Source organism: Leptonotus elevatus, chromosome 3 (genome assembly GCF_054856555.1).
Source record: "Leptonotus elevatus isolate MCC_2025b chromosome 3, RoL_Lele_1.0, whole genome shotgun sequence".
NCBI lineage: Eukaryota > Metazoa > Chordata > Actinopteri > Syngnathiformes > Syngnathidae > Leptonotus > Leptonotus elevatus.
In genome coordinates this window covers 12,574,474-12,598,689 of record NC_141241.1, presented here as the reverse complement: position 1 = coordinate 12,598,689, position 24,216 = coordinate 12,574,474, and the positions used below count along the sequence as shown (strand labels likewise).

The following is a 24,216-nucleotide window of genomic DNA, read 5'->3' as shown; positions in this document are numbered from 1 at the left end:
TATTAGCCAGCCTGCGCTGGCGACATTGTCAGCACTTCTTCCGTCTCTTCCTCTAATGCTTTCTTCAGCCTCTTTTGCTTTCCCTCGCTCCTCCCCCTCCTCCCCTCCGCGCCGCCTCTTCTTCTTCGTATAGATTGGATTTTCTACTTATGTTTGTCAAATGCATTTTCCTACAAGTGGCTTTCATCGACTTAGTTATGTTTAAACAAAGGGTTCGCCGGCAACATTTTAGGCTCAATTCTCTTCACATTTGTACTGTTCAAACTTTTTTTATGTGGATGCTGAGGGATGAGCATTCTCACTGTTGAAGTTATGGATCAAAACGTATTCCGCTTATCTGAATGCTGAGATATGACTATCCTACTTATTGTGTCACTGTGTGTCACAGAGGGAGTAGCATTTTCATTTATATATAGAATTTGTTCTGTGACCAGACTCATAACGCAAAACTCTTGTATCTCAAGTCATCTTTCCCCATTGAAATGAATGGAAATGCCCTTAATCTGTTCCTGAGGGGTGGGGAATGCACAATATTTTTAAATACGGGAAAATGCAACTACATAGTATGGTACATTATAAAAATCTATATTTTGAGCCTCATGAATTTAATTAAATAATATGTAAAGAATTAAACAGTTTGTGCATTAGTGCTGCAGAATATTGGAAAAACATGTAATATTGGCAATATTTAATATGTTCCTTTTTTATAATCTAATGAAAGAAATAGGGTAAAATAAGCAGGCTTAATGTATTTTTATCTATTTATTTGTAATGACAATAACAACCAGTCTGGGGTGTACCCCGCCTACTGCCCGAAGCAAGCTGGGATAGGCTCCAGCACCCCCGTGACCCTTGTGAGGAATAAGCAGTTAAGTAAATGAATGGATGGATGGATGGGCTTACAATAAATAATGTCGTAGATATTGTTCTCTTATTTGACACATTTAAGTTTGCATCAGTTTGGTTAAAACATACAATTCCATATAAATGTATTAATTTATCGGACGCCTTTGCGATACGTATATTGCATGTGTTATTTATTATACCTGTTGTAAATTATTACAACAGCGCAACACAGAGGCTACTCGTGAGCCCATATTTGGAATTGTTTGTTACCATTTAACTACAGTTTTAATGGACTTTCCGACAGCAAAGATATGTGGTAGCTATAAATACACATGTAATTCTCTTTGTTTTATGTTTCATTTGACAGTAAACTTCAACTATTGTTTTTTTTCTGAAATAAATAAATACATGAATTAATTAAAATTAATTAAGTAGTAAAAAAAAAAAAAAATCTGCTATGCTGTTCACAGCCAAGACATTATATTACTATACCATTTGTATGATATCCGGAGATTGAGTTGATATGCTGTGCTGTCTTCACAACCACCAATTTTTTTTTTCTTTGGTATTCCCACTCAACCAATGCAATTCTCAACATTCACACACAATTTCTGAAGGAAATGCAATTTGTTCTCCAAATCGTCTTTTAGTAAAGGTTTGTGATTTGCTCCATTTTTTTTTCTTTTTTTTTTTTTTTTTTTACAGTTCCTGCGGGTGGTTCAAAAACAGTTTGGAGTTATTTTCCGTCTCAATTTGCAGGCGGCAGTCCACAGACTTCATATAATAAAAGAGTGTGCTTAGAAAAATAGAGCACGAGCAGCACGGAGACAGAGTGAGGCAGAGTGACTCTAATACGATGATTGTATGTTTGCCTCTGCCAGTTGTCAGGCCGCTGCATCAGACCGCCAGTCTAATGACAGCTTGTCATGGCATGCTGGACCACCTTCACTCACGACACCAAGACAAAACACTTGTTCCCTCCTTCTTCCGCTTCTTTTCTCTTCCCCAAACATCGCTCTGTTTTCACTGTTACTTGCCATTCCCTCAAGAAGAGAAGTATAATAAACAGACACGGGAGGAAAGGCTAGAAGGAGTAAATAACAGGGATTGAACAGGGAATGGAGACAAGGCAAGGCAGTAATCTTTATTGTTTTGATGTGTGTGTGTGTTGTCCCACACTGAGACAGGTAAATTGACCTCCTGAATATTTGATGTCTACAAAACACTTAGGAACTATGCAACACTTAGTTGTACTTAAGGCACAGCCGAAAATAGAGACAAACTGTCAGTGTGGACTTAAAAGTTAAATGGTCCAGATTGGAAGTTTGTCACACCGGGTTAGACAATGCATTGTTGTGATTGACAAAGTCAGAGAAGTATTTATTTAACAATGTGTTTATTATTATGGTTGTAGTTGGTTGTAGTAAAAGTTCACTGCATCACAAAGAGAACTGTTGCGCGACACTTTCAGATAAACAAGGCTATAAAGAAAGTGTTGGAAATACAGTTGTACAGCACTGCGAACTAAAATACTAAACTAATTGTAATATGTAATGTTATGTTTGTTTTCCAGGTATACCAAAAAAGTGTTTTTATCATCTAAATAAATCCAAAACAGAAAGACAAATAGGTTGAATTAATAATTAACAGTTTCCTAATGGGAAGCATGTAAAGATGTGGTTGAAGGATAGACCCCTGTGGGACACCATAATTGACGATTTTACATGCATAGCCTCATGTAAAGTTAACTGAAGACCAAAATCTCAATGAACATTTTTTTTTACTTTTGTGTCTATTCAATTAATATTTAGCGCTACTGTCTTTGCTTTTAGAATTGTGTTTTGATCAAACTTTTTTTTTTAAGTAAACATTGGATAATTGTATGCATATCTCATTTGGTTATTTCCTTACTCATAGTCAATCCAAACTATAAACATCATATTTTAATATTTGAATTAATTTGATGCAGATCTCGTCTCGTAACGCCCAACTCGCGTCTTTGAACGCACCTCTCCAGACCTCCTCTCTTTATATAAATCTTTTTAAACACTTAAAAACATAAAGGAGCGATGAGCACCAAGCCTTTCCTCCTCTTTCAACGCTCATCCAGGGAGCACACAGGCACAATAAGATTGCTCTTTCAGCAGCGAGCCGCCGCTACATAGCGACATAATTATACTGATAACATACATACATAAATGCATTCAACCTCTCGCTCGGCACAGTGCACTGACTGATTTCTTAATCTTCTTTCCTCCACTCCTCCACCTCCTCGCATGTCCTCCCATTCTTTTTTGATTCCTCCCCCTTCCAGGGCCATTATTTTTCATTTATAAGCAGAGAGAAAAGGTGCGAGCGAGGGAGAAAGAAGAAGAAGAGAAAAAAAGGGATCTTTTGGCACTTAAACTCTTTCACTTAATGGCACTCGGAGGGATTGACGTCGGAAAGGGAGGGACACAAAAGTGCATAAAGAGCGAGATTAAATCATCGCCATCACGTCATCTGCCTAAATGGGTCTTCTGACTTTTTTTTCTGTCATCACTGTGTTTTCGCTCCCTTCAGCAGATGAATCAGAGCGATCCATCTCCATCTCATCACTCATTTCTGCCACCTTTCCTGTACATATACAGTATATGCCCTCTTCCCTGTCTTGATTTGCATCCAGAAACTTTTTCCCTTCATCCTTAACTAAAGGCCTGCCTGAGCATCAGATAAATGGATTTATGAGCATTGCTGGATAGCACAAAGCTTCCATTAATGGACTTGCTGAATTAGGACTGGGGCAGAGGAAGAAATAGTGGATGGTTAAAATCAAACTCTTTCAAGGCACGTTTTACCATTCTGGTGCCATCTTGGTTAATCTGCAAGATTAGCTTCATGTCTATACTTTGAATGCACCTTCGTCACACAATCTTGGAGTTACTTTTGTGTTTCTTAAAGGGCCAGAAAACATCTGAATTTATAAAAAATTGAGGTGTCAGGCGATTAGCATTTTTAATCGTAATTAATCGCATGACTTCAATAGTTAACTCACGATTAATCGCAACTCTTATATCTGTTCTAAATGTAGCTACAATAAAATGTACAATACAATGAATACAAAGTTTTCATACTCTTGTTAACATCGAAAGTGGGAAAAATGTTAAACTAATAAAAATATGGCTGCATCTTTTAGTCATTTCATTATAATTCATAAAATTTAGTTAAAATTAAAAAGATGTACTGTACTGTAAAAAAAAAGAGTGTGATATTGATTCGCGTTGAAATATTTTTTGGGCCACTAGATGGCATAATTAAATGTGTGTGAATTTTTCTTTTCATGTAAGAATGATCTCATCTTTAAACATGAAGTAACTTGTGAAATTCTGCACATTTTTAAAATGATAAAAAAAAAAACTTGACCCTAGTCTTCACAAATGTATGCATTAATATTAAATTTATCACTGCTAAATTTCGATGTGGGCGTGTCTGCTGCGTTGCGACTGGAATTCCCCCAATACAGACTTTCCAAGTAAGGGGCGGTCATTAATTGTGCGTTAAAAAAGAAATTGTGGCGTTAAAGGAACTTTAAATTAACTCAAAATTAACGCACTAATTTTCACACCCCTAAAAAAAACATCCATCCAATTAGTCATTTTGCCTGAATGACGGTTATCTGTAAAAGGCATAACCACCATCTTTTATATCAATAATATTAATACCCTTGATTCCCTTGATAGTTTGTCTCTATTTTACATGAAATATTGCTTCAAGATTCAAATATCCACTTTTCTTTTCTGATATTGTCTATTTTCCTCTTTGCTTGTCTGTCAGCCTACCTGCTTTCCTTGTCTACATCCATTCCCCAACCCCCACCCCCACCCCCGCCGCAGCCTTCCTTCTCCCAAGCAGCCCATTCTTCGTAGAGACACTGTCTGTGTTTTATGGGTCCCAGTAGGACGGGGATCTTTTACAGGCCGACTGGACTTTAGAAGCCCCTCGTTTAGCAGCATCCTGCCTTAATTAAAAACCCCTTTTGTGCGTTCTGCCTTTAACAATGAAGAGAGAGAGAGAGGGAAGGGAAAAGGAGGGTGAGGTTTAGTGGCAGAGTGAGAGAAAGAGCGTGGCAATGCAAGGACCAAGAGAAAGAGATAGATAGCAGTGAATAGGAGGTGATAGGGAGACAGGCAGAGAGATAGTAAAGTGGACAAAGGATGGGAAGGGGAGATATAGACAGCAAGAAGGTAGTTGTTAATTACAATTGGCATTAACAACACTCTCCTTAGGGGAGTATGTAAAAAAAAACTTGTACAAGGAAAGGAAAGAGAAACAATTTGACCACTAAAGAAAATGTTATTCTGTGCAGGTCCTAAATTCTTCAGCCACCACCAGTGTGTATTTGTGGGTGTGGGGTTATTATGTGTGTGTGTGTGTGTGTGTGTGTGTGTGTGTGTGTGTGTGTGTGTGGCTGTCTTTGTGATGATGGAGCAGCAAAGAGGCTGCTTACTGATTACCTTCATGTTGAACAAGCGCCTATTGACTGGCGAGTGACGGATGAGCGACCGGCCCCAAGCATGCTCATGTGCTTGCTGTGTGTGCGTGAGTGAGGGAGTGTGATAGTGCAAATGCCTCCCTGCTGCTCTGTCCTACACAGCCTGCCCCTAGTGGTTCTTTTGCTACCAATGTTCTCTTTGTCAAATGGGGGGTGGGGGGTGGGGGGGGGGGGGGTAGCGTAACGATGGATGGATTTTTAAGAGCTTTGTAGCTTGTGAGGAAGCATACATAAGCAGAGAGACACCACCCGGAATCAATTAATTAATCAATTATGGGATTGGTCTTAGGCCCCTTTGAATTTTAATTCTTCATCTAACCAAGACATTTTGGACAAGTCAAGACAAGCTTCTAACTTGGTGGGAACCATTTGGAGAAGGATGTTTTTTGAGTACACAAAGCGAGATATATAAAAAAAAATTGCCGCAATTTCTGCAATAGAAGGACTGGTTCCATTCTCCGTTTTCACTCAATGTAGTAGTTGTAATGGCCATATAGCTCTATATTTGGTTCCTGGGCAATTTCTGTATTTAATTGTATTTATTATTATTAGTAGTAGTAGTAGTAGTAATAAAAAAAAAATTATATCATTATAGATATATATTAGGGGTGTCAGGTGAATAGGCGGTTACAATTTTTTATCGTAATTAATCACATGACTTCAATAGTTAACTCGCCATTAATAGCAAATTTTATATCTGTTCTAAATGTACAATAAAAATAATTACGTTTCAAAATCTTGTTAACATAAGTGGAAAACAAATCAAACAAATTAAACGGACTGTACTGTAAAAAAGTGTGTGATATTGATTTACGTTGAGGTCATTTTTCTCCCACTAGATGGCATAATTGCATTTGTAAAACATTGGTGACAGCTCAGTGCATTTTTCTTTTCATATTAAGAGCTATCTATTCTTTAACATGAAGTAACTTGTCAAATTCTGCACATTTTTAAAATTGTTAAATACAACATGAACCCAGTCTCCACAAATATATGCATTATGATTAAATTTATTACTGCTAAATTTGGACATGGACGTGCCTGCTCCGTTGCGACTGGAATTTCCCCAGAACAGGCTTTCCAAGTAAGGGGCGGTCATTAATCGCACGTTAAAAAAATTGGTGGCGTTAAAGGAACTTTAAATTAACTCAAAGTTATCTCACAAATTTTGACACCCATAATATACATATATATTTTTGTTTGCCAAACTCAAGGTGAGGATCTGTAGAGGATCCCCTAAGAATCTTTCCAGGAGTGACCCCTGTACTGGAACTTTTCTAACACACTTAAATAGGTCGATTCATCATAATTGCACCAGATTCTAATATATTCCCCCTCTTGTTTTTTCTGCCTCCCTCCCTCAGGCTTCTCTGCAGAATGTCCAGTAAGGAGCGCCACCTAGAGTCAAACTGTCCGTCCTCGTATATAAAGACTGAGCCATCTAGCCCCGCCTCCTTGACCGACAGTCTAAACCACCACTCCCCCGGCGGCTCCAGCGACGCCTCAGGTTCCTACTCTTCCACCATGAACGGCCATCCCAACGGTTTAGACTCCCCGAGTCTCTATGGCTCTGGCGCGGGGACCTTGGGTCCCGCCGGCGGCCCCGGATCAAAGCGCTACGAGGACTGTTCGTCAACGATCGGGGAAGATTCGCAGATAAAATGCGAGTACATGTTGAATTCCATGCCCAAGAGGTTGTGTCTGGTGTGCGGCGACATCGCTTCTGGCTACCACTATGGTGTGGCGTCATGCGAGGCATGCAAGGCCTTCTTCAAACGCACCATTCAAGGTTGGTTTCCACTTTCTCTTGTCTGCATGCATGTCTGCTATTTCGACTAGTTACGTTTAATGTAGAACTGAAAAGAAATTCTCTTTTCACTCTGAGGAAGGATTTCCAATTGAGGATGCAGCTCAATTGTCTTGAGGTTCAGTGCTTTGCTCATCAGCAGTTCCTGATACCTAAACTGGCGTCCCTCAAGGATCTATCCCAATCCCCCTTTGTTTGCAGTTTTTAGTATTAACTTAATAAATTAAAGTAGAACCTGTGAGGTGGAACTTAAACCTGCCTTTAACTATAAATATACTATATAACATAAATATGTTCCCAAGCATTTTTTAAAGTAAGATCTAAACATTCAACATAATCTCATGCATGACGGTACTTAGAAATCCTAAGTGACTTAAGAGACGTTTTTGTTTTTTTTCCTGAAATTTGGTCACATTCCTTTTTAAGGGGCCATGGTCTGACAATACAAATGGAACTTAAAAAAGGTGCAGAATTGCTATGAAAATTTTCAATAAATCTATAAATATTAAATCTTAAGCTTTTTACATTAAATTGTAAAAAACACTCAGTTGAACATCCATTTATCATGATGGTATACTGATGTGTTATTTGCCAACATAGCATTTTGTGCCGCACCCTTGTGAAATCAGAAATACTATACATTCAGCATATGTATCATATACATTTAGTTCAGTTCTACAATTTTAGATATCCTTGAGTTTGTTCTCCAGTCCAGCTTCAAGCATGGACACAGACGCCCCCAAAGTGCACCCTCAACCTTGGCCTGTCGTCTTAAGAGCAAAAAAGCATTTTCTAGATACTATTTGCATTGCCATATCTAACCTCAAATGCTCGTCAGCAACAGAGTTGGCCATAAGCCTGTTGTCTAGGTGATCATATAGAGTCACAGCGTGGTCACAGGTCATGTCTAGGGGTGAGGAGTTCAGGTTAGCAGGAGAGGAGAGAGGGGATTGAGCAGTAATCCACATGATGAGCGGAGTAGCGGGAATTAGGCTCGCTAATCCGTTGTGCCACTCTTGTTTCATCTTCAAGTGCGTTTGCAGGTATTTGGACCACGCTATTGTCCTCTCAATTGCGAGCAACTCTCAGCACAAAACCACAACAATGGACCAATGATCTGTTGTTGGATAATGAAGTCAACAACTCTTTCAAAATCCAAATATTGCCAATATATGCCCGAATAAATAATAAAGCGCTTCCAGTTTGATACACAATGTTCAAATTACCTACCAAATTATATGTTTTTAATAATTTATTATATTTATCTACAGTATAATAAGACACTGATATGTTAATGATTTCTCACAATACCGATAATTGTCAATAAGGACTTAACAAGGTCATAAACAAATATCAATATGCAACATTATTTCTATAAATCTCTGACAGTGTTTACATTTTCAAATGATCACTTCTACGACATTCCTAGGAAATCACAATGTCCCATCGCTGGTGAAACTATTTTTAGAACAGGCCCTGACTGTGCTGTATATAAACTGAACCCTTGATATGCACGGAGGATAGGAATCGAGCTGACCCTCAAGGAGCGAAAATCCGCGTATAACTGACTAACCACTGAAATGCATTGTAAACTCTTTTTTTTTTTTTTTTACTCCCGCGAGTATTTGGCAATCTATTGCATATGCATGAAAAAGTTGTTTGACAAAAACATATGTAAAAATAAATAATACAAGAAAAATGTCATGTGAAGCCTATCAAGTACTCTTACAAACACACTAAATATAAACAAGATTCAAATAAAACGGTTCTCTCAGTTTTGTTCTTAAAAAATACTGAACGTACTACTCCGCTTTTCTCAGTGGATGTAACAGTCTCGTCTTAGTGAAGTTCACATTCATTCATTATTTTTTTACATTGCCCATAATGTAGTGAGTGGCCAGTGAGTTTCTATTAAGATAAGTTGAAGTTAGTACTAATCGTCCCGTCAGTCAGTTGTCAGGTCAGCACGCTTGTCTGTCATCTTGCAACAGGAAAACTCTGTTTCCAAGCAGTCAGCGGTCCGGCCATCATTGATCTACCGAGTCAGTCAGTCAGTCATATCAGACAGGATTCATCTATCTGCCCTTCCATCCATCCACCTATCCGTCGCTGCTTTCTTTTGCTTCTGATAAGCAGCTTTCCCAGTAAAACCCTAGAGAGAGGGGCCAAACGAGGGGGGCAAGATGCAGGGGGATGGAGGTCTTATATCCACTAGATGCTCACTGCCCACAGATGACCTGTGTGTGTTTATTATGGGATGAGATCAGGCCACGGCCCATGCCCGACAAAGAGATTGGGCCCCACACATGTCGAGATAAACACACAAACTCCCCCTTAAATAGACTGTCACACGCACCTCCCACGCACACACATACTACACACGGCCTTGCAATCACGCCGCGTCTTGCTTTGACCCCTAATTCATCCGCGATTGCTGCCCTGTCTACACTGTCCACGTGGCCCATTTTCATTTAGAGAGCTTGTTAAAAGTTCAATAGGTGAGGACTCGCTTACAGATTAAACACAAGCGTAGCGCCACTGTATAGATATGATGCCCAGCTTATTTGGCAGTGTGACCTTGTGTGTCCGCCTCGCTCTTGTTCCATCATTTTCACTCCACTTGTAATCCCCACCCTTCCTTTGCTGTAGATATATGTTGCGGGTCACGCAGGCTAGAGGTCACACTATTTGAGTAGCATTGGGTCAGTCACGAAAGCTTCGCATGGAAACTTCATTAGGTACACCTGAATGGTCTAATGAGATTCAATACAGAAATTATAATATTTAAATTCTAAACAAAGTTAATGGTACCTTGTGTAGATTAGCTTCATGTCTATACTTTGAGAGCACTTTTTTCTTTTTGTAAAATGACCCTGGATTTAGTGGAAAAGGGTTCTGGTAATCAACTTACAAAATTCTACTTCCAGCCTATTTATACTTTATGTAAATGAAGCTATCATTACAGTTCACGTGTTTTGGCTTGCATACTGTCTTAGACCTACTGGAGCAAATGGGTCATGACATTATCATTGGCCACCGTGCAAGCCAAACTCTTCCACACAGTGTCTGCGCACGTTGGCTTGCATGCATGTCAGTAATATGAGCGTGCACGCGTACCTGTGTTTATGCACGGGTTGTGTGTGTCAAAGTTGTGCGCCTTGGCTGCAAGCGGGGCCAGGCTCAGATGGGCAGTGGCAGCCATATTGGTATGTTTCAAGCCATTAGCCAATAAAACCGCAGGTAATCACCAAAAAAACACCTCCAGCTGGACAGGGAGGAGATTGCGGAGTGGAAGAAGTAGAAGAGAGGAGAAGGAAAAGGAGGAGAACAAGCTTTTGAATGAAAAATACTTTTATAGGAAGGAATATTGGAACGGAAATGATGGAGGATGATGGCCAAGCATGTGGATGGAGAGTTTGTGTTTTGTATGTGTGTGTGAGTTTGTATTTGTGTGCGCATCACAGCATGGAGGAAGTGGCTGTGGCAGCTGCTGTTTTTGTGGCGTCGGTCCAGCAACACCTGACAACGTGCATCTATCACCCCCTTATTGAGAGAGGGGGATGCATAAAGGCGAGTGTGGGTGTGGAATGACAGGATGAAATGAGACGAGAGCCACAAAATGAAAGGTAGAGCACAAAAGATGGCTTTCGGTCAGACGAAGTGGCGCTGAAAGACAGAATTATGTTGTCAATGAGGCATCTATTGATAAAGTTGGCCATCTTGAAGTTAGAAATTGAAGAAAATGACAGGGATGTTAAAACCTTATCCCAAAATAGAAATAAAATGTGATGGTATTTTACAGTAGGCCCTCGGTTTTTCTTAAATGTTCCAAAAAGTCTGATTAAAAACAACTGTACAAAAACTGAAGCAGTATCCCCCATCGAAAATAACGTAAATCGAAATAATCCATCCCAGACAAGTGAAAATATACCATATTTTCTGCACTATAAGGCGCATCGGATTATAAGGCGCACTTTCAATGATAGGCCTATTTAAAAACTTTTTCCATATATATATAAGGCATTATAAGGCGCACAGAATAGAAGCTACTGTAGTGGCTGGGGTTGCGGTAAGCATCCTCTAGATGGAGTTTACCTAACCAATATTGATCCACATATAACGCACATCAGATTATTAGGCACACTGTCGGTTTTTGAGAAAATTAAAGACTTTTAGATGCGCCTTATAGTGCGGAAAATACAGTATACAGAAAATAATTTTATAGAATATACCTCTAGTTTAACATTTAGGATCAAGAGTCAAAATTAGCTGTTTCGCATCGCAGTTTGCGTGGCAAAATTGGAATTGTGTTCCTCATTACAACATATTGAATAGCAAAACTAAGAATCAATCGCCAAGACGTCCTGAAAAGCATCACTGGGCTGAGTTGTTCATGTTACACAAAGCAGGTAGTCAGAAGTTGAAGGCACAGTTTGGTGCAATTTATGCTGAACCAGCTAGCTAGCAAGGTGCTTCAGCTTGCTACTGCTGCAGCTAAACACGTTGCATTGTCGCTTCGAAGCCAATAATCAACACCACCGTTTGGGCGAATAAGCTACATGTTTGACAAGTATTGTTGGAAGACAGCTGAGATAGGCTCCAGCACACCCGTGATGGATGGATTTTCTGACAAAGGCAAAAGCCATGCTAATTGCTAAGCTAAGCTAAGCTTAGATTGACACAGTTAGTGCATTTAACAGTGGAATTAAGTGCTTGGTCAAATCCACTATGCTCCGGGAAGAAAGAAAAAATATTTCGAGCTCTGTATGAAAAACAGGGGCAAAATTTTGGCGAAAAACATCTAAAACAGTGGTACGAAAATCAGGCCACGTTAAGACCGTGGTTCCACTGTCTACATTTTGCTCAACTCAAATAAAACACCACCCCTTTGACCAACATCAATGAAATGTCCTATTTTATGACATATTAAAAATTGATTTACATAAAAAAAAATCTACTACAGTATAAAGCGTTGAATGTACGTCACATTGTCATCCATTTAAAATAAGTTACAATGCCATCACTTGCTGTATATTGTAGACACAAATATGATGTTACAAGGACTCCACAATGGTGGTCAATTGTCATGCAGCGCGTGGACACACACATACACCTCAAAGGAGATTGCAGGGGATTTGAGGCCCTCATATATCCCCCCTCACGGACACCGACGGTCTGCACGTTATACAAAGTAGCCTCCTAGAAGAATCATTGGGTTCGAAAAGCCTAGCTTCAGTGTCCAAGAAGAGGAGGCGTGTAGGCAGAACTAAAGACGCACACGCTCCTGTGGAGCCATTACATCCTGCTGTTCTTGTTCGTACATTTTAACCTCTCTACGTGAAGGATGTCATAGCATACAAAGAGCATCCAGACTGCTCGCTCCAGACTGCTCTTTACTATGTAGCATCCTTCATGCAAACTAGTTTTGAGTCAAGGTGTTGCAAATCAGCAGCTGTAAGTGTCTCTTTAGCGCACTTACTCATTTAGCTAGTCCATATGCACTAACGAGGCCCATTACGGACTAAGGTTTGGCGTCATTAGCACATCTAGCCTTAGTGCTAAGTAATTGCTGAATTAATGTGCTCCACCCGTATCTTCCACATTGCGGGCTAACATGTCCCATTAGCGGTGACTATTAGGTTTCCCCAGCGTTTAGCATGTTTAACCAGTTACTTTCACTAACATGGCCAATTAACAAGGGTCTTGTTAGCCATTAAGACCAGTTTGTGCATTTAGCCTTTTCCCAAGCTAACTAGCCCCCTTAATCAGTGGAGTAATGAGAAAACATCCTCTCTACAGCAGCAGTCAATAGTAATCACTGTTTATTCGCTTTCACTGGGAGACACTTGAGCTTACTCGGCTACTGGGGCAATGTATTTATCTTCTGGAAGAAAAAAGAACATTTAGAGGTTGTTGTTTTTTAGAGTTATTGAATTATTCTTTATACCTCTACAAGTCAATTTTGTAACTTGTCTCTAAAATACATAACTGGCTTGAAGTGGAATGAAGCTAGCTAGCTAGTTAGCTGTATGCTACTTCAGCACATTTACGCAGGTATTGTACCAGTGTTCATTAATGTGCTTTTCCCCTTTCAATTAAACAAAAAAAAAAGGATGAATGCCATCTTTCGAGCACAAATATACGTAGTACCTCTTGGGCGTGTCAGATGTTTTTTTGGTGGCCAAGGTTTTTCACTTAACAGACTTAGATGAGCTAATATTCTTATCCTGAGCTCTGAGCCACTTTTAGTGAGTGGTCATGAGCCGGTCACGCAACCTCGCTTTGACACCTGCACCTTCAAAGTGTCTCCCATGTAGCCTACTCACTAACTTAATATTCAGAGGTGGGCACTTCCGTCGTTACGTCGGCCCGTCATTGATGGATGCCCACCTTTCGGCGAGAGCCTCCACATTTTCGGCGAGTGCTTTATGACACAAAGCCTTAAAAGAATACACGGGCTGAGAAGAACCTTCTGCACTGCAAGTGTTATCGACAGACGTTTCAGTACATTTCCAGAATGTAACCTTCTCTTTTGTGCCTCCCCCCACAGGCAACATCGAATATAGCTGTCCAGCCACCAACGAGTGTGAAATCACCAAGAGGAGACGCAAGTCGTGCCAGGCCTGCCGCTTCATGAAGTGTCTGACTGTGGGCATGCTGAGGGAGGGTAAGGGAAAAGGTCTCTTCCTAATCTTTCTCCGTTAGCTGTGAGCGAAAACAACATTCCAGTGGCAGTAATGAAGAGCAATATTGCAAAAAAAAAAATCAAATACAGAACAGGCAGAACCAATTGATGTGTGGCTAGGATTAATAGAATGTGTTAATTTTGATTATTTTTCGATATTCCAGTTTGCTCATTAAATGTATATATAATTCATTCTTTGTCTTCATAGAAGTTTAAAATACTATGAAGTGGTATTTGAGGTAGCATTTTAGCATAGTCATTTTCTACAAATACCTGCCCACGACACCTTTGTTATGTCTAAATGAGGTAACATTAGTAGCTCCAGCAGTGCTGAAAAAGGAACAACTGATATGACTGCCCTGGCACCACTTTGATTAAATACACTCATTTCTCTTTTTCACACTCCCCTGGTAGCTCTGCCTCTTTCTCTGCCTTTGCTCTTCCCACCTCTGACCTTTCCACTCCCACCGCACTTTCTGCCACGCAAGGAGGAAGAGGACGGCCGATAGAGAAAGTCTAAGAAACGGGAATAACGGCCGGGGAGGGAGGGAGGAATGGAGGAGGCTTGGGAGAAGAGATTGATTTATAGGCGGCGAGGAGAGGGGCCGGGGGAGGATGAGAGGCAAGGTGGGGGGGCAGGGTGGCCGAATGAAGTAGAAAGTGTGTGTGAGAGAAAGCAGAGGGAGAAGGAGGGTCAAGGTTGTAATTGATGGGAGACCTGGACGATGCCCCCCGCCCTCCCTTTTCCCGGCCGCGGTCAGGGAACGCGGCTGAGGCCGACGCACGGCAGCCTCCTCGTCATCCATTCTTGTCTTCTCGCCGCCGTCCTCTTCTCCCACTCATGCTTGTGCAACCACTTCATCCATCCACTCACCTCTACATTTGCGCTCCTCTCTATCCCGACGTGGTGACGTACACTCGCCGCCGCGGACACTTTATTAGGTACAGTATGCCTTCACTGGATAGCGACAGACGATATAAGAGCGCTGATAGTTGAAATGGGATCATAATGCTCTCCAATCACAAACCCGTACGTATTTATGCCATTTCAAACTTGTCCTTCATTAACTCGCTGCTAATATTGCTTTGATTATGCTGGAAAGTGAGCGTAAAATATAATAATTCTGTGAGACTGATGTTAGTGATCTGGTTCTACAAAGAGTGGGTCAAATGGATTGAAGGGATAGCAAACAATGTAGAGTTATTAAGGGTTAATAATTTATGTTCATTTAAGTTGAGGTTAACTGTTGGTTTAATACACTAATTTTGTTGTTGAGTACTGTATATATATATATTATATATCTTGGGGGGAAACAAATATTCAAAATTAACTAATTTGCTCCCAAAAACGTATACATGTGTTCTATTTTGAATATCAGCATGGTCCCAAAAACGTAGTCATACGATTTTATGTTGTTGTTTTTTTATGCTGAGACATACAGAAGGCTTTGATGCAGCCTCTGAACTGAAGAGAATACTTGAAGCAATGGTAGCTATCACAAAAACGGCCAGCAGGTGGCAGCGAGTATAAGAGATCCACCATGTTGCAAAAACCTCTTTTTCCTACTGTTTTAAGCAGATTTTTGAATAATGATAAAGCTATATTCTAATGCTAATTGCTGCAAAATGGAAACAGATACAAATATACTTTTTTTTTCTTGATGAAAGAAGAGACACTAATCTTTCTTTTGGTAGGTTCCATGTTTTTATAGCAATAGAACAGAATATCAGTCAAAATCCAGTAAAACAGCCGGGAGCGAAGGGTGTTGCTTCAGTGAAAATGGCTGGGAGGGAATAACATTGTGAAAAAAAGCAGGGGGGAAACCTACAGTTGCAGCATGAGTAGGCCAAATATTGTATTTATTTATTGTGTATATAGAATGATATGCAGGACAATCATAGTACCTCAATAATATTAAACATTTTGAGTTGATTTTTGTGAGAGAGAAAAATGCACAAAATAAATTCTTGCCCTTAATATTGGTGGATATATTATACATGTATTTAGAAATGTATTATGAAAAATGAAGTATATTTAGGGCACGTTTGTACATACGCACATATTTTGTCCATATCTAAAATGGCGTTTTTGTCCTACATCTGGTTAGGAAGTGTGTGGGCCTATGAAAAGTTGTGGCCTACTACAGCATTTTAGTCCAGCCCTAAATAATTAATAATAGCTGTGACCTGGAAGTAGAAATAAAAAATAAACACATTTTATTCATGTCACACAAAAAATGGAGCTTGTCTGCTTTTGCATTTTTTACTTATCATGTGTTCATTATTGCGCTTGTAGTTTTAAACAGTGTATAGCTCCATCTTATCTTGCTGAAAGTTGTTTTTTCTAATGTGTTGACATCTTTATTTAGCCAAAAACACCTTTCATTTTTATGCAGCGCACTGCAAACTCCAACCACAAAAATAAACATGAGTACCTTTGTGACAATTTTCTGATAGAGCTTTTTGTATTGACTCTTTGACATGACATACTGCAACCATGAATAAGTACAAAACCTTAGCAAACAGCTTGTAGATGGTGTTGTAAATAAGCAGAAGAAACGATATATTTTTTCCCCAGGAGTGCCACAAAACCTTTCCCTCCACTATAAATGCCAACTCATCTCTTCTTTAGTTCCCCACCACACACTTTATTCCCTCCCAACAAGCTGCTGCCGTAGCGTTTGTTCTCCCAGTCAATCTGACATTGGCAGAAGCCATGTTTCATCTCCTGTCGTGTCCCCTAAGTCTGCTTGCATGCACGTGCGTTGGACCGATACACATGCAGGCTATAAGCTAGTGTCATATTGGCAGCTTGTACTTGCCTAAAGTTTTCACTTGGGCAGATTATTTGTTTGAGGGAAGGTGACAAACTAGAGGGTTTACAATTCATTATTAAATGCTTTCATCGTATACTGTTTGCATGCGTTCTCAAAGAGGAAAACAAATAGCTGTTTTGGCTGCGCATACATCATTCACACGCACCAACACACACACACACAAATAGGCCTACATATATATATACAGTATACATCAACCTGACACACCACAGCCATCCCATTTGTATCGGTAGGTGTGAATCTAATTCACGGGGTCCCACTCTACATAACAACTTTGTTCATTGAAGTTGTTTTTGTGTTTTCCATCCAAGAGTAGAATGGGAGGAGATGAATTGTACTTTAAATGAAGTAAACATAATCCTTTATCTTTGCTTTATTCTATTGAAGATCCCATTTTTATTTAGTTTTCATCTGCAAGGGAATACCGCAAACTGCTGCATACAATAAAAATCTACTATGAGCCAATACAAATGCTGCATAATAAATTATTTCTTTACAAAGACAGGATTTGATGAGTTAGCATCAGTGCTAACAGTGATAGTCGGGGGTTTTGACAGTGTGTGTTATTGCGATATTTTGCCAATATTTTGTATCACACAATTTGTGACTATGTGATATATTTGAAGAAAAACATTATTGACACACAATTTTTATAAAGTCTTCTTGAAGCGTACAAAAATTCAAGAAATTAAACAAAACGATACAAAAATATTAGAGATGAACGATTACCAATACCAGGTAGCGGGTTCGTACTTATAGCTGGCCTTATTTCAAGGTACCGGTAACTCATGGTGTATTGACTGCACTCTCGTGGCTGTTTAACGATCAGAAACTAGACATCAAAAATGATAAAAGCTGAAATTTACATTAATTTCATGCAATTTTAAGGAAAAATGCTATGTCGGGTTACCGTACATACGTTTTTCTTTAAAATTATCTGTCATTGTTTTTGGGGGAACATTTACAGTATGTATCAAAAGAAGTAGTAGTATTGGTAATTGATATCGGTATCTACTCGAGTTGAGTACTTGTACTGGCATCGGTCTGAAAAAAAGCGGTATCGAACATCCCTAAAAAAACATACAATAAAAAAGTGAAATATCTCATAATTCAGTAAACATAATCCAATGAGTCTCAGTCAAAAAAAGTTACGTTAGAAAACATGTTTTCATTGGTTGGCTGGAAATACCATTTCATTATCACACTCTATTCTACAATCTTGAAATTAGCATCCATCCATTTTCTGTGCCACTTATCCTCATTAGGATCTATACTGAAAGACACACTATACAGTACTCTGGACTGGTTGCCGGTCAGTAGCAGGGCACATTAAGACACAGACAACCGTTCACGCCGTCACCAAGTGAGAAGTGAGCCCACATTGCCTGCACGGAAGTCAAGCACTTGACCCACTGCACCATCAGTGACCTTAGCATTTATGCGCTTAAACGGTAGTATCATTCAAATTCCAAACACATTCAGCCGTTTAAGAGTGTATGAGGAAAAAGAATAAACAAGCAGAGGAAGGCAGTAAGCGAAGGAACGCGGGGTGACGCCCACCCACCAATATGTAGCAGCTAATTTCTGGAGCCAGGCAATTAAAAAGCCTGACTTGATTATGAGAACTTCCCCTCTGGCAACGACTGTCTGTCCATTTTTAATGAGGTCATAATGATGCGTCAGCTGAAGCCCGAAAGGTCGCGGGGGCGGGGCTGTTGCCGGAGTGGGGGTTGTGATTGCAGGTAAAAGATTGGCTGGAAATAATGAAGCAGACGAGTGCGAAACGATCACCTGGGGTTTCTGTGTTAGCAATTTGATTTGCTCCCCCTTAAACGCACTTTATGCATATTTTGACCCCCCCCCCCCAAAAAAAAAGTCTGGCATCAAACATCAGAAATAAAGTGTCGTGATGTGAATACAAAACGCATGTCAGACAATTGAACATGAAAGGTTTTGGCAGAAACAATGGGTGCATGTGTAGCGTGCATATGCTCCCATTGACAACAGTGCGGCTTTGATGACGGCACGTCACACGTGCGTCCTGCTTTAAAGAGACGGACGCAACATGTCCGAGCCGAGACCGAAGCCTCAATCTCTATCAAGTCATAAACGGCCAGCTGGATTCAGATGGTCGGCTAGCAGGGACACCAGACCACGCGCCGCTCATATAAAGCCTGGCATGTGGCCTCGCGTGCACACACACTCGCACACACACACACCCACCCACACACACACACACACACACACACACACACACACACACACACACACACACACACACACACACACACACACACACACACAGAAGCTCAATGCCAACTTTGGCCATGCTCCCCAAGACCTAATGAGGGAGATTGGTTGGAATGCCACAGTCTGTGTATGACATTTTCTTTCTGCGTGTGTGTGTTTGTTGTCCATATGCAGCTGGTGGCGTGTCGTAACTCTCCAATTTGATCCTTACTTCTATCCGTTTTCCTTTTAAGGGGGAATTCGAGTCAAAACAGTTCTTGACAATAATACATTTTATTATTTTTGTTTCTATTTGTTGTCTAGTGTTTTTCATATAAATATTTCCTGTAATTTTATATCTGTCCTAAATGTAGAATAAAAGGTTTTCATGCTCGTGTTAACATAAAAATGGAAAAAAATGTTAAACTAATAGAAATATGGGTGCATAAAATTTAGTTTAAATTAAAAATATTTACTGTACTGTAAAAAAAGAGTGTGATCTTGAGTTGCGTTGAGGTCATTTTTCTGCCACTAGATGGCATAATGGCATTTGTAAGACGTTGGTGACAGCTCAGTTAATTTTTTCTAATCTTTGGCATGAAGTAACCAATTCTGCACATTTTTAAAATTGTAAAATACAACTTGACCCCAATCTCCACAAACATATGCATTATTATAAAATGTATTGCTGCTAAATTTTGATGTGCTGCGTTGCAACTGGATTTCCCCCAGTTCAGGTTTTCCAAGTAAGGGACGATCATTAATAAAAAAAATATTAAATTAACTTTAAATTAAATGAATGCCCTAATTTTGACACCCCTAATATATATATATATATATATATATATATATATATATATATAATTATTTATATTTGTATTACATTTTTGCTGATTATGTGTAACAGGAAAAATAAGTATGTAAAAATAAAATACAATACAATAATAATCAAATGCTCAATTTGCCGTTCATTTCATATATTCACTATTTCATTTCCGTTCCACTTTTATCTATTTACCATAGTGATTTCATTATCAGTTTATTGAGAAAAATGTAAGGAGAATAGACGAATGTAAAGAGTGAACGGAAATGAGATCAGAACAATGTTGAGCGAGACCAGAGAAGATGAGGAAATGAGGGAGGAGAGAAGCGCCAGACAACCCGTGGCGTCTGGCGCTTCCTCATGGGAAGCATGCAGCTAAATCTGCCCTTGTCGTGGCTATCCTCACTAAGTGTGTGCGCTTGTGAACGTGTATATGTATGTGTGTGTGCGGCATCTGGTTGCAGCCCATCCAGAAAGGAGTGATAAAGCTCCGACTAAGTGGCCCTCTCTGTCCCACACAGACTTGATTTTATTTTGGAGGGAGCTTGCAGGGTGAAACTATAAGCGGACGCCTCACCGTGTGGACGAGATGTTGGGGAGAAGAAAATGGCCATGACACATCGAATAGGGATTTTTTATTTTTTTTTCAAGGGACCTGACAGTGAACTCAAACACATGGCCATCTTCTTACACACACGGGGACCCACCCAAGAGTGACCACGGCCACCTGCCCGCTGCCTCAGGCACGGCTGCTCATATTTGGACTGATCTTTAGGAAAAAAATAAATAAATGAAAAAGTCACTCACACGTTCCTCTCCCTGCCATCACCTCAATATTTCAATATCAGCTTTTTATTTTTATCTTTTAATTCAAGCCCTCCTTTACCTTTAGTCAAACGACAGTGGCAATAAAGAAAATGCAAATGCTGTCATCTTGAATGTCCTCAGCAGAAACAAGCAGATTTGATAACACTAGCTTGCAGTGTGGGCAGATATTTTTTTTCTTTTTAACAAAGTCAGAGGCTTTTTTTTCTTCTGTGTCTCGGCATTAGCGAAGGTCTTCTTTCACCCTGACTTTTTCTTCTTCTCTCTCTCTCTCTCTCACTGTCAGCATATTCTCATTGGGCTTTTTGTCACCCCTCAATCCGTTTGACTTGCCCTTACGCCAACTCCAATCCCAACACTAACTTGTCGTACATCATCAGCCCGTTGAAATTAAGCCTCTCTGTCTTCTTCAGATTTATATTTCAGCATTGTGCAATGGCACATCATCAGCCTTCAAAAAAAAAAAAAAAAACTATGAACTTTCTTTCTGAAGTCACATTGCTTCTTATTAGGGGTTGACTTCATATTTCAAATCGAATTGATCGCTAATCACATTTTTGTCAAATTTGCCTTCAAATTGGATGATTGGTGACAAGGGACTTTTGACTCACCCGTCGGCTGCTGTCGAGGACCATAATGCTCCGTAGAGCAACAAAATGTCCGGCCAAAAAGATGGCACAGTCATCATACAGGTCAGAGAATATGAAATACGATAAGATTAGGTTGGAAAACCTTTGTTAGCTTCAGCTATTCCGATCGTCGCTACTCTGAAAATGTCCATACCAGTGGGAAGACGGGACTGGCTTAGTGAAGTCTTCATGTTCATGAACCGTATCCCTCACTAAGTTTTTAAAAAATTATATCAGAATGAATGAGGTCAATTTTTATTTGTTGCAATGTCATTTCAGGCTAAACATTTGAAAGGAAAATATTCATTAATTAAAAAAAATGGAAAAGATTGACCAAAAGTAGTACGGACTTTGCAAATGAAGAGGTTAATAAAAACAGTTGGAACTGAGAGTGCAGAGAACAAAGAGAGAGTGTGTCTTACCAATGATAATTTATGAGGGGGGGGGGGGATGAAGAAAACGTTATAGGCGATGACAAAAAACGTTACTTGGACCCTTACGTGGTTTTCACCATGCTTCGACCATGAAAGGACGTCTTCAGTCTTCTTCTTCATCTCGTCTCAATTCACTCTCATTATTCTCAACCTATTTCATTTATTAGCACTAACGTCACCACTTTTTTTTCCCCCCCGTCCTTTAAATTTCTTACTTTTACTGGGCCATCCATTACAAACCCCCCAACCATGTTAAACTCTCTCCTTAATTCCTTCCATCACAATCTTCTCCTCATTCTTCTTCATCAGCTTTTATCAACATTTGATTTCCATTTCCCTCCCATAAACTCATTTATTGTGCTCTCCCTCGTGCATTTTTACCCACCATCTTTACATCGAGCTTACATTTTCTTTGCCCTCTCTCCTTCCCTACGCCATTCTTTATGATTTGAAGGCTCATTTGTTAGGATGAGCTAAAGCACTTCCACTCTCCGCCCTTGCCTCCTCCTGTCTCTTTTTTTGTAGGCTTTGGAAATATAATTTTCAATTTTTAATTTGATTCATTTAGATTTGATCATTAATCAGCACCGGGGGAGAGTTAATTTGGTGGAAAATAGATGAGGTAGTTAGAAAGGGCTCTTTATGAAGTGACTGTCGGCCCTTTTAAGTTACAAGGGAGAGCGATGGGGAAATGGGGGGGGGGGGGGGGGGGCTTTGGAACGCTTCTGCATTCTGCACATCACAGTTAGTCTGGGAGAAAGTGTCCAATTCGTTGAGACTATGTGCGCATCAGAAAAGCATTATTCCAAGATGACGCTAAATGTTTGTCCATGCAGGTGCAAGGCTGAGCAGGCTGCTTGTATGTTACGGGGTCACTGTAGACACTTAGTGCATGTAAATGTGATGGAGAAGTTATTTTTTTTTTTGGGGGGGGGGGGGTTGCCCCCTGTTGTTAAGAGTTTCTTGACCGTTTGCTGACACTGCTCCCCCATTGCAGCTCGACTAGACCTTCTGTCTCTCTCTCTCTTTCTCTCTCTCTCTAACACCAATGCATTGAAGTTTTAATGCATTAATGGCCGTCTTTACAAACATTTTTTTGATTTTGTGTTTTGTTTTTGGATTTGCGGTTGTTTTTTGTTTTGGCATTTTGCGCACTTCAGGGCCACCGTAGTATCCGGCCAAAAGTGCGATATGAACCGCATGCATAGCTTTCCTGTTTATTTTAAATAATAACATGTTTGCTCATGACATGTTTCCGTTTTTATTCTCTATCTCTTGTACTCCCTCTTTTGTGCCAGTAATGCACTAATTCACACCCCTTCTGTGTTTGCAAGCTAGCAAGTGCAGCTCTGACAAAGATTAGTTTTGCTTGTTAAACTAAGAAAGTAATCTTCACTGGATTATCCTTAAAATGCCTGTACTCTTTATACCGGCTCCTTACTTTTTTACACACGCACACACAAAACGCAGTGTCTTAATTAAACAAATGCGCGTGTAAGTCCTTTTTTTTTTTGATGATTACAACTTATTTAGACTTAATTATGTGATTCTTTGGCTGTCCAAAATTGGGTCTTAGAAACAGAGACACTACTCAAGCACGCAATAAAACTGAGCAATGATGTATTGGTTTATACATTTCTTAACAACAACACAAGCAAAATAGACTGGTGCCTTGAGAAGCAGATCAAATTTGATTTTGTTTTATGTTTAGTTTGACACTAAACCTAAATGTTTAGAGGCAAAATGTATAAATATTTGATATATATTAATAATAAAAAAAATTTAACCCTCTTTTTTTTGTGGAATTATTCACTATTTTCCAAAGTGTTGCTTGATGTGAGGTGAGTTGAGTTCACTGTCATCGTGCAGCGCTATCTGAAATGTGTGCTTGGAATTCAAAGAAACAAAATCAGCGAAACAACTGCTTTTATCCCGAAAAACCTATTTAGTTGGGTGAGTCATTTCTCAAGGCAATTACTGTACCAGTATGCAGTGTTTTACATCACTTAGCAAAAGGCTAAACAGTTTAGAACCTAATTAATCAGTCAAAAAAAAAAATCGTAAACTACATTCCTAAATAGTACTTGCAAAAAATATAGTTATTAATCCCATCATATTATCCTAAATGGAGTCCTCCTTTTCTCCAGGGCACATGACACCTATGTCTTCCTTATCCATCTTTAAGTGGTAACCACGGTAACATCCAATACCCTGAGAGACAAGCCTAATTAAATTAGGGCTCCTTTGTGTCAATTAATTAAGGTGACAGAGGGAGAGAGGGCGAGATAGCAATTGGCCTCAGAAACAGAAGTAGTGAGATAGTGAGCCCTTTTTACCAGAGATGCGTTGAGTTACTTTGGTCTCAGTTAAATTGATTTATGTATGTATTATTAAGAGCAGATAACATCATCAAAGGTTGTCATAATGTTTATTTTTTATTTTTGTTCTTTTGTTATTCCTTGCATACTCTACCCCTAAAAACACCTATATGAAAGCTTTTACTATTGTGTTTTGTTTTCTACACTTTAAAACGTTGCTTCTTCCACTGTATTATGTACTTTGAATGAGGT

General features: G+C 39.6%; 1 protein-coding gene across 10 annotated transcripts in view; it reads left to right on the top strand.

Annotated features, from left to right (window-relative positions):
- Positions 1–24,216, top strand: part of esrrga (estrogen-related receptor gamma a) — a 213,237-nt gene that overhangs the window by 151,069 nt on the left and 37,952 nt on the right. For all 10 annotated transcript variants that reach the window (XM_086070957.1, XM_086070958.1, XM_086070956.1 and 7 more), the window contains 2 exons: positions 6,742–7,166; positions 13,735–13,851. In XM_086070957.1, coding sequence (XP_085927083.1) covers positions 6,742–7,166; positions 13,735–13,851 — 542 coding nt within the window. The remainder of the gene's footprint in view (positions 1–6,741; positions 7,167–13,734; positions 13,852–24,216) is intronic.